Raw genomic sequence first — 17,074 nt, 5'->3', positions numbered from 1 at the left:
GTAAGTCGATATATCGCCGTGGGGCATTGAACTTCAACTTCAATAGCTTCTCGGTAAGTCGATATATCGCCGTAGGGAAATTCATCTTCAATAGCTTCTCGGTAAGTCGATATATCGCCGTAGGGTATTGGTCCTCAACTTCAATAGCTTGTCGGTAAGTCGATATATTACCGTAGAGTATTGTCGTAGCGAATTTTGGAATTGCGGTGCATTTGCATTCGATATCCTAACGTATAGTACTGCCTCTTTCATGTGTCACTTTTGCAGCTATCTGTGGCCGGATGAATTGGACAACACAATATTGCCTTACTGTTGTTTCCTCTTTCATGAAAACTTCTTTCAGTTTCTTGTATCACACAATATCTTTAACTATGATAATCAATTTTTATTCGGCGAAGCAGAGTTCTCCACCCCTTTTGACAACGGTAAGATAGGAAGGCCATCCTCACCGTCAATACGTCACTCGGGCCATCATCGGCAGAGCCGAAACATTTGAGAGCGGTAGGATACGTGATTAGCAATCGACAATGTCGATATCGCGTCGGTAACACTCGCGCCATTATCGACAGAGTCCAAACATTTAACAACGGTAGGGTACATAATCTGTAAGCCATCGAAAATGTCGATATTGCGTCAGTAACACTCGCGCCATTATCGGCAGAGTCCAAACTTTTAACAACGGTAGGGTACATAATCTGAAAGCCATCGACAATGTCGATATCGCGTCGGTAACAATCGCGCCATTATCGACAGAGTCCAAACATTTAACAACGGTAGGGTACATAATCTGTAAGCCATCGACAATGTCGATATCGCGTCGGTAACACTCGCGCCATTATCGGCAGAGTCCAAACATTTAACAACGGTAGGGTACATAATCGTTAAGCCATCGAAAATGTCGATATTGCGTTGGTACATAATCGGTAAGCCATCGACAATGTCGATATCGCGTCGGTACATAATCGGTAAGCCACCGACAATGTCGAGATCGCGTCGGTGACACTTGCATCATTTTTGACAGGGTCAAAACATTAAACAGCGGTAGGGTACATAATCGGTAAGCCATCGACAATGTCGATATCGCGTCGGTGACACTTGCATCATTTTTGACAGGGTCCAAACATTAAACAGCGGTAGGGTACATAATCGGTAAGCCATCGACAATGTCGATATCGCGTCGGTGACACTTGCATCATTTTTGACAGGGTCCACAACTTACGGCATCTTACATCAACGAGAATATCGACCAAATCAAGTTCCTCGGAGGGTCCCCTGCAGCAGTGAACGCCGCGCTAGATCAAGCCGTCAACAATGTGTTCTCAGATATCAACGGAGCGCGCGAGGGTGTCAATAAGGTAGAGCCCACATTTGAAGTAAAACCCCGCCCATTTAAATAACACACACACATTTGAAGTAAAACCCCGCTCACTTGAATAACACACACACATTTGAAGTAAAACCCCGCCCACTTGAATAACACACACACATTTGAAGTAAAACCCCGCCCACTTGAATAACACACACACATTTGAAGTAAAACCCCGCTCACTTGAATAACACACACACATTTGAAGTAAAACCCCGCTCACTTGAATAACACACACACATTTGAAGTAAAACCCCGCTCACTTGAATAACACACACACATTTGAAGTAAAACCCCGCTCACTTGAATAACACACACACATTTGAAGTAAAACCCCGCTCACTTGAATAACACACACACATTTGAAGTAAAACCCCGCCCACTTGAATAACACACACACATTTGAAGTAAAACCCCGCCCACTTGAATAACACACACACATTTGAAGTAAAACCCCGCTCACTTGAATAACACACACACATTTGAAGTAAAACCCCGCTCACTTGAATAACACACACACATTTGAAGTACAACCCCGCTCACTTGAATAACACACACACATTTGAAGTAAAACCCCGCTCACTTGAATAACACACACACATTTGAAGTAAAACCCCGCTCACTTGAATAACACACACACATTTGAAGTAAAACCCCGCCCACTTGAATAACACACACACATTTGAAGTAAAACCCTGCCCACTTGAATAACACACACACATTTGAAGTAAAACCCCGCCCACTTGAATAACACACACACATTTGAAGTAAAACCCCGCTCACTTGAATAACACACACACATTTGAAGTAAAACCCCGCTCACTTGAATAACACACACACATTTGAAGTACAACCCCGCTCACTTGAATAACACACACACATTTGAAGTAAAACCCCGCTCACTTGAATAACACACACACATTTGAAGTAAAACCCCGCTCACTTGATAACACACACACATTTGAAGTAAAACCCCGCTCACTTGAATAACACACACACATTTGAAGTAAAACCCCGCTCACTTGAATAACACAACTCGAAGTTCGAACTCCCTTTTCGTTTGCTCCTAGTTTCCCACTTTTTGCAGTAGCGGATCTGGGGGAAAGGGGGTAGGTGTTTGGGCTGCCAGAAAACCATATGTAACAAAAAAAAACCTACCCTTTTGTCACTGGACCAAGCTAGCGGAAAGCTAGATCTGCCCCTTTTTTGTAGGATATTTCAAACCCGCTCAACTCGAACTCCCTGTGCCGCTTGACCACATTTTCACGTTCACTCGATTTGTTTTCTTTCAAAAAAAATAAAGCGTTCGATGGATTGTGATTTTCATCTAGTTCTTAACATCACGCATCTTGTGCCAAAGTAAGGGTAAGATGAGCAGTGATAATATCCGCGCTTACTTTTTTTTGTCTTTGTCTTCTTGCTCAAAGCTCGCCTTAAATGGGGTCCTTTTTTATGGAGGATGAATGCTGATTTATATATTTTTCTCTTGTAAAAATTCGTTTTTTTGATATCGTGCACATTAAAATATTTGCTTTCTTCATTAGTCGCTCGTCATCATTGGCTCCGGTCAGTTCCAAGACCCTGCCGTGGCTATCGGTCTGGGTGCCGCTCTTAAGCAGAACCTAGTAGACGTCTTCGCGGTCCCTGTGGGTGATAACCCGGATGTAGCAACTCTAAGATCCTTCGCCTCGCCCAACGTGGAGAAAAACGTGTTTATGACGTCATCCCACAATGCACTGCGGCCTCACGTTCGCGCGGTTACCAAGGCCATCTGTGATGGCGCCATTAAAATCCGAAGTAAGTTCAATACAGGGATTAATCTAAGGGAGTGTTCATTATAAATGTCCGAGGGGGGTCGGTTCCCACATGTGGAGGAGGGGGCTAAAAAGTTTTTTGTACGCCGATGGGCGTCTTAAAAGTTTCATTGTGGTGAAGGCGGGTGTCAAAAAAGTTTCATTCCTTAAAGAAAGAAACTTTATTTTTTATTATTATTGAAATGAGTAATTGAAATGCAAGAAAAGCTGCTACCTTTGCTTTAGACACCCCCCCCCCCCCCCCCCCCTAGTACCAGATCTGGGAGATCTGCCAGACCAAGGGCACAGGACGATTTGATCTTTTACTAGTAAAATATAAAATTGTCCTGCTTGATATGGATTAGTAATATGGCATGCAAATATTTACTGTTTGAAATCGCCACAAGGCCACATTTGACTTATTACAATAAGAAATATTATTTCTTGGTTTTTTTCTCATTGCATGATTTGTATATATGTATCTATATTTCGTATTATAAATGTAGCTTTGTGGATATTTAAAGAAAAGGAGGGGGGGTCAAACAAGTTTTGGGGTTTCTCCTCTGGGGGGGGGGGGGCAACAAATTTGATGTTGATGTTTTGATGTTGACAAAAAGGGGGAAAAATTTCAAGTGGGGTGGCGCTGAATACCGACCCCCCCCCCCCCCCTCGGCCGTAAATAATTAACACTTCCTAAAAATAGAAACAATACGGTGAAGCTTTGCAGAAATGCGCTACTTTGTCAGCATAGTCTAAAGTATCACTTCATGGTTTACCTAAATCGACTACACAAACGTTAGAGGCATGGCCACATGACGACACCACACTGGAAAGCATGCCCAATGTATAAATGATATATGAATTTAGTTTAAATCCACTAGCAATTTGATTCGCTCTCTTACTCACTATCTATTGAGTCATAGATAGTGAGTAGCGAAAAAGTGGCGACGAAATCGGTTATTTATTAATGAGAATTATGAAAATCGTAATTTATTTGAAGGTAGTATGTGAGTGGATTTATACTTAAACAATTAGACTACTCGTTCTCGTTTTCTATGAGTCAAATAGTAAACTCATAGAAAACTTGAACTCGTAGTCTAATGGTTAAAGAAAGTGTCTGTATAGATTGTCATCCGCAGGGAATATTACCAGGCCATACCCATCGTTTAGATGATTTTTTTTCTTTTAAACATTTCAATATTCTTATTGTCTTCGACAGAGTGTGACAGACCTGTTGACGTGTATTTCGGGATCCCTGTATCCGGCAGCGTGGCGCCGCAGTTTGCCAACATCAAGAAGATGTTCACAAGCCTGTTAAGCCTGTTGAAGGTCAACAACAGACTGGTGCATACCGGTTTGATCCGGTATAGTGACACCGCTGACGTGGTGCTCAACTTGAACCGTGTATACAACAGGGACGCCGTGGGCGCGGTTATCAATCAGATCCCCATTTCTGGCTCGGTAGGTTTTGTACCGTCGTGTGGATTACTACGCGGGGACCCCATATGGATTTTGACATGGATTTTGAGTCTTACTTGCAGCCTGCTCAGTAATGTACAAACTCGACAAACGGTCATTGGTCAATCGGACACCTATTTGTAAAACGTTTTCTCACACAAATTATATCTACCATTTCCTCGTTAACCATCTTAAATTAACCAACCTATTTTCAACTAAAAAATGTTTGTAAACAACCGCCTTTTCAAACAGCAATTCAGTTTTGACCCTAGCAAAGTTCGAGAAAGCATCCATTTTTTATCGGTCAATTTGGAAAATCATTTGCTATATTTTCGATAGAATTGGAAAATTTCATTGGTAAATGGAGTATATTTGTTCTCAGGTGGTCATTTTGAAATTTCGTCGCAACATTTGTCTTTCGATATTTAAAATATGAGTGTGGATGAACAGAGCTCTTTAAAGCCATCAGCACACAAAACTGCTGCATTTAATGGAATAGTTCGAAACGATTTCTTAGACATATTATCTTATATAACGTTCCATTTGCAGAGTCTAAATCTTGCGCGCGCATTCGAAGTAGCAGCAGACCACGGTTTCACCATATATGGCGGCGTTCGGCAAACTGTACCAAAGATCTTTGTGGTGTACATTCCCGGTCCAGTCTCCAGTCCCCCAGCCGAGGTCCAGGCCGCGGTTACTAAGCTCAAAGGCTTGGGAGTTAGGGTGGTCCTTCTCGGCTTGGACAGCAACATCGACAAGTCGCTGTACAGGTTCGTTGTGTTTTATCTGTCTCCTTGATCTGTGTTCTATCTTTCTATTTGTCCGTATGCTTGCTCCTTTCTGTTCATGTGTCGAAAAATCAGCGCTGATTATTTAGCGTAATGATAAACAGTCGCCACTACATTTCTTTCTTAACTCTATTCGTCTATTGTTTGTCTTGTTTGTCTTTTTTCATAGGGGGTTATAAGCAAGGGGAGAGGGGTGTCAAAAGAGGCCAAAAATCATACCCAACGCAAAACCCAGATAAACATTTTCAGTCCTCAATATATGATTTCATACCCAAGATTAACAGACGTTTTGGAATTTTTCCGAGTACCAATTTCATAGATAGAACGCGCAACTTCAAGTCTTACAAACTCTTGGACTCCTTGTCATGATAACATACGAGTGCCCCCATTATATCTAATTAAAGCGTTGAGTTTTTTAAATGTTCTTTACAGCACGGTGTCCACACAACCGTCAAGAAAGTTTGTACTGACCGCTGACTCATTCGCCGGGCTCAATCTTGCTCTCAACGCCGCCGCCAACAGAATTTGCAACGGTGAGTTAGTGGATTTCAACAAACGTTATGTCGATGTGTGCTGCGGACTAGATGGATTTCTACAAACGTCAAATGTGATTGTCATTTATAGCATCAGAGACTTAATGAGGGGCAAAAATACTAGGGTCAAAAACTGTAAAAGATTAAAAAAAAAGTCCCTTTACGGTTTTAGCCCCTCCCCTTTCCCTAATAAGCTCCCCCCCCCTCTCTCTCTCTCACTCTCTCTCTCTCTCTTTCTCTCTCTCTCTCTCTCTTTTTTTTTAGAGAAAAATAAACACCCGGGGGAGCATTTACGTATCGCTAACCTAAATATGCAAAAAAAATAATCTAAGCTTATGTACAATAAGCATGTGTATATTTGTTTTTCTGGTGATAAGCAATGTTTGTCACTAAATACCTACAGCCAAATATGGTCGCTGTCCCAAACCCCCGCCAGCTCCTCCGTCCTGCCCGGCCGAGGACGACTTGGCCCATGAGTGCTCAGAAGACAAAGATTGTAAAACAGAAGGCGACTTGTGCTGCCAGGACGGATGCAAGCAAAGGACATGCAAGGATGGAGTGAAGAGTAAGGGATAGCCACGTTAAACGAACTGAAAAACCATTTTATGTATAGGTATTCAATGTTTTTGCGATCCCTGTGATGTGACGTCTCGGGTACCAATTAAGGCGTGGTTGATAAATCTGAATTTACACGTGTTATGCAATTCTAATAACAATATGATTTAGTATAACTTGTTACTTATTTATCTAACAAAACGTGTCAGGATTTTCGAAGAAACTGATGCGTCTGGGTTTTATAAAATTTAAAAGTTCGAGGTTTTGCTAAGTAAAATGGAGTTACCTCCATTTATACAGATAATGTGATGTTTTGTGATAAATGCTCAATCAACTTAACGTCGCGGCAATGTTTTAAGTAGCCCTGAGGTTATTTCTCACTAGGAAGAAAGCGCTAGCGCTACACAATTGCTTTAGTTTCTAAACCCTTTCCCTTGTGTTCGGTAGATTCTCATTTGTGTTGCGTTTGCACTTGTCCTTGCGCTTAATTCATAGTGAAAACAATTTTTACCTAAGTTTTACTGGCTTTTCCTCATTTTTTTTATGTTGCGCTCATTTAATAGTTTCTGACTTCAGACTGCTTCGTGCCGATGGAGATCGCCTTCGCTTTAGACGTGTCTGAGACCGTCAGCTCACAGGACTTCGACTACTCCAGGGACTTTGTCAAGGAGATGATCCGGCGATTTGCCGACTCCGAAAACGACATCCACACAAGTATCATGGAGTTCGCAGGTGAGTCTAGGAACAATAATATGATTGCTGCATTTGAACATGTGCATCAGGTCACATGTGCCGAACCAACCATTGTTTGTGTGTCCGTTGTAGCTAGTTATTCAACCTTTTAATCATCTTGTTATCAGGCAGCGCCAGAACGCTGACCCCTGGCTTCAAAAAAGCGCGCTCAGAAGCGGACCTGCGCAGTGTTATCGACAACATGAAGAAAACAAATGACCCGACAAGACGGGTGGACCTTGCCCTGAAAACCGCCAAGAAGGAGATCTTTAGCTTGGAGGGCTATACGCGACAAGGCCACCCACGGTAAGGATGTCCTAGACTGTGCGGTAGGGTGGGACTATACTCGACAAGGCCATCCACGGTAAGGATGTCCCCCTCCCCCTTCTTTTTTTTGCGCTCGCCCCATTTTTCGCGCGGCCATATTCCTCGCTCGCTCTTTATTCCTGCTGAAACTCCACAGAAACGCTCGCTATGCAGGCTAGGTAGGGTAGGGATATACACGACAGGACCACCCACGGTAAGGATTTCCTAGACTGTGTTGGGGTAGGGTGGGGATATACGCGACAAGGTCACCCACGGTAAGGATGTCCTAGAGTGTGTGGGGTAGGGTGGGGATATACACGACAGGACCACCCACGGTAAGGATGTCCTAGAGTGTGTGGTGTATGGTCGGGATATACGCGACAAGGCCACCCACGGTAAGGATGTCCTAGAGTGTGTGCGGTAGGGTGGGGATATACGCGACAAGGCCACCCACGGTAAGGATGTCCTAGACTGTGTGGGGTAGGGTGGGCTATACCCGACAGGACCACCCACGGTAAGGATGTCCTATACTTTGTGGTGTAGGGTGGGGATATACGCGACAAGGCCACCCACGGTAAGGATGTCCTAGACTGTGTGGGGAAGGGTGGGCTATACCCGACAGGACCAACCACGGTAAGGATGTCCTATACTTTGTGGTGTAGGGTGGGGATATACGTGACAAGGCCACCCACTGTAAGGATGTCCTATACTTTGTGGTGTAGGGTGGGGATATACGCGGCAAGGCCACCCCCGGTAAGGATGTCCTATACTTTGTGGTGTAGGGTTGGGATATACGCGACAAGGCCACCCACGGTAAGGAATTCCTAGACTGTGTTGGGGTAGGGTGGGGATATACGCGACAAGGTCACCCACGGTAAGGATGTCCTAGAGTGTGTGGGGTAGGGTGGGGATATACACGACAGGACCACCCACGGTAAGGATGTCCTAGAGTGTGTGGTGTATGGTCGGGATATACGCGACAAGGCCACCCACGGTAAGGATGTCCTAGACTGTGTGGGGTAGGGTGTGGATATACGCGACAGGGCCACCCACGGTAAGGGTGCTATCCAAAGATTACGTGGGGCTCGTTGGGGTTTTACACGACAGATATGGTATTTTCCCGTGAAATCCAACATCTACAGTCTAGACCCCCTCCCTCCCTACCGCGGCAAACAAAACACAATAGAAACAAGCGTCGATAATAGTGCCGTAATCTGATGTAATGTCTACCGAGGAACCAACCTGCCCTCTGACTTCTTTCTACTTCTTTGTTTCCGCAGTTACCTGGTATTTGTGGTTTCCTCGGCAACGTCCGCTGACTCAGGGGATCTGCTTGAGGCTCGTAAGGAGCTAGATCGACTGGGTGTTAAGACTGTTGCTGTCGGCATGAGCTCGAATGTGGATAAAGCCTTTCTAAATCAACTCGCCTCGTCTAGCGACCTGGTGTTCGAGTCAGTTAGTGCCGAGAGCCTGGAGAAAATCAGGCCTCAAGTATTGGCTGGATTCTGCGCCGGTAAGGTCATATTCCTTTATAGTGATATGTATTTAATTAAAAAAAAGTACCATTAGAAATCTATTTAGGTAGTGGAGTATCCAAAGGATTAATTTTCTGGACAGCATATTGGGAAGTGGGAAAAACATTTGTAAGAAATTGGTGGCTGAAGATAATATTTTCTGCTTTGCTTCACAATACATATAGATTTTTTATGCAGTTTTTCCTTACTTCAATATATACCGTAATATCTACAGAAAAGCCAGGTCAGTGTCCTCCCGGACCAGTTGGTGGAGACCCGCCTGATCCCGCAGTATGTAACGCCCGCGCCGAGATCATTCCATGCGGAGACTCGGCCAAGAAAGCCGGACGCAGTCAGCGGGAGAACGACTGGGACTGTCCGGGCGAACAGAAGTGCTGCAGGGACGTGGATACAGGGTGCTTCGTCTGCAAGGAGCCCCCTCTGGGTATGTAGTACGCTTTTTAAGGAGGGGTGGGTAAAGGCTGTGGCTATTGGGTACAAAGTACATTATTAGGGGAGGGGGGTCGAATGATCTACAAAAGATGCTATCAATTAGTGTTTAACGCTTGTCTCTACATAAACAACGCCATCGTGTCTTTATTACGTTTAGATCACCAAAAATTTTGTGAAATCTTGGAAAAATGCTGCGTTGTATTCTTTATGCTTTTTAAGGGAAAGAGAGGGGGCCAGGCTTTCTGTAGATAGGGTTTTTAAAGAGATGGAAGCTTTTGCGGTTTATAGTGCATAATGGAGGAAACGGTGGCAGAATTAGTTCGGGCACAGTCTGGTTCTGTTAATATTACGGATAGGGTTAATATTAACTTTCAAAGCCGTAGCTAGAATTGTTCAGGGAGGGACTGGGCTGGTTAGTATTACGAATAGGGTTAATACAGGGGCTCATAAGTAGGGGCAATCATACGTGTCACGGCGTTTCCTAGGATCAGGCTATTTTTAGACGCACTGATTAGCCAATCAGATGACAGGGCGGAAAAATTGACTTTGTCTCAAGGAATGCAAAAAGGCGGCCGAGAAGGGGGAAAACGATACTTGCTTTTCAAAGTCTTCCTACATCGTCATATGCCTTCTTATTTCTGAATCCTTTTTGTCACAAAGAAAAAAAACATTTTGTTACTAGCCTTGGACTATTTATTTCTCCATGAGTGGACTCAAACGTTGTTACGAGGACATTTTTTCTCGCTCTTGCAAAGCAACTTTAATTCGGAAATAAGTGATCATTTGTTATGATCTCGAAATTCTCTCGCTGAGAGGCCATATTATCATCAAGTGTTTGACACTGCTAGTTAACTAACAATAGTGTAAGAAGTAACATACGAAAGTTTATGTCTTGTTTTACATTTATATTAAACCAGCTGTTCAAATCTGTAAGTTATTGTGTTTGTATAAAAAAGAATTTAGTCATTATGCGCATAAATATCAACAATCATGACCTGCCCTGGACTCAATTTGCCCTGATCTGGTAAGAAATTGTGAAAAATAACCATGTTAAATTATACTAACATAAAAGGCAACCTCAATATGAGTTACATTTGTGTTTTTTTTTTTTGTAAATTCTGTTTCCATTTAAGTTTAATTCGAAAATTGATACTTGTTACTTAATTACTCATTAAACTTATAATCTGTTATGGATACTTACAGTATTTGACTTTCTTTCGACTGACCTCTTGGCTCTCCAGAAATCATAATAAGATTAAAAAACATTGCAAAAAAGGCCAGGAGTGTATAAAAGCATGCAAATCCGTCATCCTGGCTTGTAATAATACTTGCCATCATTATAGTAATGGACATCATTATAGTAATGGCCCTAGTAAAATCTTCCAAAAATTTCTTGATGGAAAGATGATGCTGTCACTCAAACAGTTTAAGACTCTTGAAATATTGTGGATCACTTGGGGAAATGGACTCCGGGTCCATTGACCACCAGGTGATTGGACCCCTTATCAAATATTATAAAAAAATTTTCTCAGACTGACACAACCTTTTTTTTTTGTATATAGACATCGGTTATCTATAGATTGTGATCCTTGGTTTTCTTTAGTTCGCTGAATGGTTCTTTATCATTGTGCCAATTGCGTGATGATTATTTCATCAGTCCATTCATTTTGTGTCAATGGTAGCACTCTGGAGTCCTTTTAAGTGTCCTAAGATTTGAAAGTGGTGAAAGCATCTCATATGGCCAAGCCTTGGTACGCCAATCAACTGAAAGGATTAGCAACGAAACAAATATTCAGAGGATGGATATAGAAATGTCATGATCAATGTAGATGGGGCTAATATTTAAGTTTACAATATAACTATATGTTTAAGTGCACATGCTTAGAAAGTAATAGCTCTTCTAACATTCCATTTTGGTTTAAATGGGGCTCTTCAAAGCCCTCCCATAACAACATTAGGTAAACATATTCATCCTTTATAGCTACCAACTCCCTTGCCTTAGATTCAAAATACCCAGTTTCTGGCTATTATTTCCTGGTTTGATAAGATGTTGAGAATCAAGGCAAATAAGTCAATAGCTTGGATTTGTTGGTGCCCTGCTTCAGTCTGTGAATGCTTCAGTCTGTGAAGAGGAAAATCTAGCCTTGCACCAAAAAAATTTCAGATTCTTAGAAGTTGTGTTAACACCATGCCAAATGAATGTACACAGAATGGGCCAAATAAGCCCAGGAAGAAAACCACTTGACAACTTCTATCCTGCTGGATCTTGTGGACTGTGTCAACAGTTAGAGACAAATACAGACTTTAAAAGAAAAAGGTTGACACCATTCAGAGGTGCTTTTTAATACACTATATTTTGGCAGGCCAATACCTGCAGTTAATATTTAATATTAAGTACAGTAAACAAAAGTCAACAATAAAGCTTTTTTAGTAGCAAAACACAGTCATGAATAAGCAGATATTATCATTAAAAGAAAAACATAAGGATAATTTCCTTATCATAACATATAATTATCTATTACAGCGAAATAACAGACTGTTGTTATTACAGGGAAATAACAGACTGTTTGAGTGGCAGCATAATCTTCCCCACAAGAACTTTTCTGAAAGATTTAACAAGGATTGAAAGTGCATTACTATAATGGTGGCAAGTCTTACATTATATAAATGCTTTTATACCCTCCTTGCCTTTTTTGTAATGATTATAAAACGTATTATAGTTTCTGGTCAGCCAAGTGGATAGTCACTATAATACATGTAGGGGCCACCTGTGGCGGTTTCGGCCGCGCGCCCCTGGATCGACCCGTTTGAAATGCATTGTGGGGCGATTTTCAGTTATTTATTTAATAATTGAATAACTAATAAATAATAAATAATTTCAGTTAGTTATTTAATAATCCAACTCACAAAAGTCTACTTTTTCCGTTCTACAATCTCACATGGGAAAATCGTCCCACAATGCATTTCAAACGGGTCGATCCAGGGGCGCGCGGCCGAAACCGCCACAGGTGGCCCCTACATACACATCCTCTCTATCCTCAAATTTGAACAAAGTATTCATAACAGATCATAAATAACAAGTATAAATTTTTGAATTAAATGGAAATAGAATTTACAAAAAGACACAAATATCCATATTGAGGTTGCCTTTTATGTTAGTATGCAACTCGTAGCAACATTTGACTAATTTCACTAATAGAAATAAGAAAATGTAAGAAAATGTTTCTTACTCTGTGGCGATTGTATAAGACTTTAAAAAACAAGCGTCGTTTTGCCCCTTCTCGGCCGCCATTTTGGATCCCTTGAGACAAAGTCAATTTTTCCGCCCTGTCATCTGATTGGCTAATCCGCGCGTCTAAAAATAGCCTGATCTTAGGAAACGCCGTGACACGTATACAATACGAAAATATGGGGAAGTTGATTGCCCCTACTTATGAGCCCCTGGTTAATATTAACTTTCAGAGCCGTAGCTAGAATTGTTCAGGGAGGGACTGGGGCTGGTCTCAGTAATTATTTGTGCTTGCTGGGGAAACAGGGGCAGGCGCCATTTTCTACCTTATGTATTTTGTAAGCGGTACTTTGCTTTTTTTACTCTTTACCATTGGAGTACCATTATACTGGTAGGGCAGCATTTTCCCTCCCCCTCCCCCCGGGGCTAGCTAAGCCCTCACCTTTTCCCTTCCATCCTAGAATGCAAAAAGACAAAGGACATCGAGCTGATCGTAGAGTCTTCGGATACTATCGGGAAAGCCGGCTACGAGCGCCTAAAACTCTTCCTCCAGTACTTCGCCTCCGCCTTTAGTGTGTCACGTGACGGGGCACACATCGGCATGATCTCCTTCGGATCACGGTCACGTGAGGAGTTCCGCCTCAGCTCGTTCAGTGATATCCAATCAGTGAACACGGCTATCGGCAAGTCGCGTTTCCACGGAGGGCGTTACGCGGTGCCCACCAACGCGCTTACCACAGCCCTTGACATATCGCTTACCAACAGGGGAGGGGCTAGAGACAACGTCAATAAGGTAGTTACAGGGTATGGGTGGGGATGGCGTCAATAGGGTACTTACAGGGTATGGGTGGGGATGGCGTCAATAAGGTACTTACAGGGGAGGGGTGGGGATGGCGTCAATACGGTACTAATAGAAGAGGTTGGAATACAATACACCAAAAACTTGTGTTCGACTCTACCAAATTTTCGTCTTTAATAAGACTTCTTCAGGGCAGACACCAATGTCGAAATGACGAAAATTTGGCAGAGTGGAATACTAGTTTTTGGTGTATTACCCTAATTTTCTAGGGTGTACTTCCAGTACACCCTAGAAAATAACTATCGCAATTTTGAAGGTGTTGAATTCAGCTGCTGTTTTTTTAAATTTCATTCCCGCCTTTCCTCCCCGTCGAGCTTTGTTATCTTTTCCTGAATTAATGATTTTCAATTTTTTGACAGAGTGTCGTATTTTTCACGACGGGCCAGTTCGACAAGCCAGACACCGCCCTTGCTGTCGCGCAGCAGATGAAGGAGGAGCTTGTTGACGTCTATTCTGTCGTCATTGGCGACAAGCCAGACCTGCAGACCATCCGTCAACTGGTGTCACGGCCAACAGAGGACAACGTCTTTATGATGTCGTCCACTGACGCGCTGAGGGCGCAGGCTCGGGCACTCGTCAAGAGGGTCTGTGACGGAGGTACGTAATAACGTTATTCGTATGAACCACTTGACATGCGTAATACCAAAGGGTCTGTGACGGAGGTACGTAATAACGTTATTCGTATGAACCCCTGACATACGTAATACCAGAGTGTCTGTGACGGAGGTACAAAATATTATTCGTATGAACCCTTGACGGACGTTAAGCCAGAGGGTCTGTGACGGAGGTACGCAATAACTTAGCCTGCGTAGCTGGCGGTTATTGCGTTTCAGAGCAGTTTTCTATCCGAGAATACGTGAACTCGTTCTTAGTTTGTTTCATTAGCTTTTCCCAGCTCTCTCGCGCGGCAATTCAAAAAGCTAACAAAACAAACTACGAACGAGTTTGCGTATTCTCGAATAGAAAACTGCTCTGGAACTCACAACATAACCGCCAGCTTACTCAGGCTAGCAAAAACCTTAATTCGTATAATCTCCCGACGCATGTGAGCTCACCATTATTGTCCCTGAAGGGAATTATAGCATTACATGTGTGAGCTCAGCCGAGCGAGGCCCCGAGGGACCTTATAGCCCCTAGAGAATGGAATAACTTTTCTTCTATAAAAAAGACCATTATCGTTATCACCATCACTATAATCATCACCATAAACATCACCGTCATCATCATCATCATCATCCATAACAACAACAACAACATCATCATTATTGTTACCATCACCATCACCATCATCATCATTATCAAGAACAATAACAGAAACATCATTACCAACATCATCACCATCATCATCATCATCACCAATCTATTACATCACCTTCATTAAAATTAGACGTATCACCAACAATATTAATTTATCGTCATCATCATCATTATAGTCATCATCATAATTATCTTCATCAAGTTGCCATACTCCAAATTATTGTCTCCTTCATTGTGACCATACTTTTTGATACTTGTTTTTATTTTCATTTTTCCAGCTGAAAAGAACCTAATGGTAAGTATAATGCCGAAAGTTTGTATCTCTGTCATCTGGTTGACTCTAAATGCCAAAATCAGAACAAACGGCCTATGAGAAATACCATGTGAAAATGACGGCAGATCATGGATTTGTCACCATGTTAACCATATTACCAGTGCACCATTGCGTTCTGTAATGATGCCACGCAAATCGAAACATGTTCCTCTCGAGGGTCGTGACATGGAATGGAAGGTGTCACGTCACGTGTTGCGTGACAATACAATGTAACCCATTATGAGTTGCGTGACTTGTTATGTTTATCAGGCTTGATATGAAATAACATACAGTATATGTTGTTTAATGTCACGTTCAGTATTGCGTGACGACGGTTAGTAAGTTGTGACATATTGTGCGATATTTTGTTCTGTGACACAATCAAATGTAACGCAATATATATGCGTTTTGGTATTAATTTCTATTGGTATTTGACTTTGATATCTCTCTTGTTTTGAATCCTATTTTTTTTTGGATAGGATATTGCTGTTGTTGTGTTCTATTGTGTTACAAGAGTCGCACGGCTCAGCTGTCTGCGTATAGATTTTTATTTTCCACACAGAATAGATAACTCGACGGAAACAACCTCGGGACCTCGAGACGGTAAACAATTAATTATATCCGGTTTTTTTCTTCAGTGGAACGTCGTCAATAAGGACATACCCATTAATAATGACACATCCCCCCCCCCCCCCCCCCCCCTCAGCGCTACCACCGATCCCTAAAAAGTGGGAAAGGTCGTGAATATCATACATTTTCCAAATGATATTTATGACCTCGGCAAATCCTGGGTTAGCACCTGTTCGGGACCCCATAAACTCTCTTAACTAACAACTGGTCCTTTTAAGCATTACAAAAACGGATTTATAAAAAAAGAGCATTTTCTATGGGACTATGAAAATTGTCCTTAATTACGGGTTCCATTGATTTGTTTCTTTTTTTTGCTGTTGTTGTTTTGTTTTGTTGTGTGATTCACAGATCAGACGTGGCCACAAGCAAATAAAGGAATGGTAAACTTTGCATAGCCATTTTTCCTCGATGGTTTGTCTATCTCTCGCTTTTCCTTTGTCTGTTTTGGCTCGCTACTAGTGGGCTTTAATTTGGGATTATTTGGAAATGTTTGTTATCGAACGTTTGGAGTTCTGTGGTGCGCGGGATGAGATGCACTGGGCCGGCTTCTACGCGTACTTTCATCCCCAGTGCTCCTTTGCCGCTTAGCGCATTATCATAGAAATGACCATAATTCCCGTATATCTCCAAATGAGAGCGTGTTGGTTAAGCTATCTATTTGTCTGTCCCGACATTTTTCTGACGGTCGTTTTACTTGTTGGTCTCCCCTTTGTCTACCTGCCTGTTTTGTCAATATTTTCTATTTCTGCCTTTGCATTCCAATTACAGCCAGATCTATGTGGATTTACGAGGAGTCAACGAGGAGTCTTTCACATGAAAGGGATTGATGAATTTCACTGACATTTGCTTTCTTTTCTCAAGAATGTTTATCATCAACACTTTGCGATTTTATACAATATTAATTTCATTGTCATTATATTATCTTTTAATATTCATTTATTTGTTTATTTATTTATTTGATTATTTATATTTATTTTCTGGAAATAAACTGTATTTTTATTGTATAGCAGTGTCTCTACATTTATAATGGGATGTGAATGTCCATATATCCCAACTTCTCCCAAAACCTTATTCACTATAACAATCTTAGGCTATTTCCATATGCTTTCGGCAACGCTTCGTCTTTTCCATGGCTATAGTCTGCAATTGAGAGCAAAGTGCGAGCGTATTATTTTCGCTCCCGTAGTCCTAGCTAAAGCTCCCTATTGATAAACAGTGGAACGTAGTTGTACGAATACAGTATACTCTCTAGGGCCTAAATAACGAATTGGAAGTTTGCATTGCCCGA

The 17,074-nt window shown here is 42.0% G+C and overlaps 1 protein-coding gene across 2 annotated transcripts in view; it reads left to right on the top strand.

Moving 5' to 3' along the window:
• LOC5512020 overlaps window positions 1–16,790 on the top strand; it is a 73,228-nt gene extending 56,438 nt beyond the window's left edge. For both annotated transcript variants that reach the window (XM_048727351.1, XM_048727350.1), the window contains 13 exons: window positions 1,206–1,355; window positions 2,911–3,163; window positions 4,379–4,620; window positions 5,167–5,387; window positions 5,838–5,938; window positions 6,342–6,503; window positions 7,070–7,225; window positions 7,354–7,531; window positions 8,812–9,044; window positions 9,281–9,490; window positions 13,189–13,520; window positions 13,946–14,183; window positions 15,122–16,790. In XM_048727351.1, coding sequence (XP_048583308.1) covers window positions 1,206–1,355; window positions 2,911–3,163; window positions 4,379–4,620; window positions 5,167–5,387; window positions 5,838–5,938; window positions 6,342–6,503; window positions 7,070–7,225; window positions 7,354–7,531; window positions 8,812–9,044; window positions 9,281–9,490; window positions 13,189–13,520; window positions 13,946–14,183; window positions 15,122–15,216 — 2,571 coding nt within the window. In that variant the 3' untranslated portion in view covers window positions 15,217–16,790. The remainder of the gene's footprint in view (window positions 1–1,205; window positions 1,356–2,910; window positions 3,164–4,378; window positions 4,621–5,166; window positions 5,388–5,837; window positions 5,939–6,341; window positions 6,504–7,069; window positions 7,226–7,353; window positions 7,532–8,811; window positions 9,045–9,280; window positions 9,491–13,188; window positions 13,521–13,945; window positions 14,184–15,121) is intronic.
• Window positions 16,791–17,074: the final 284 nt, after the last annotated feature.

The sequence above is a fragment of the Nematostella vectensis genome, chromosome 5, assembly GCF_932526225.1.
Source record: "Nematostella vectensis chromosome 5, jaNemVect1.1, whole genome shotgun sequence".
Taxonomy (NCBI): Eukaryota; Metazoa; Cnidaria; class Anthozoa; order Actiniaria; family Edwardsiidae; genus Nematostella; species Nematostella vectensis.
Note: the sequence above shows the minus strand (reverse complement) of the source record. Positions and strands in the feature narration are given on the sequence as shown.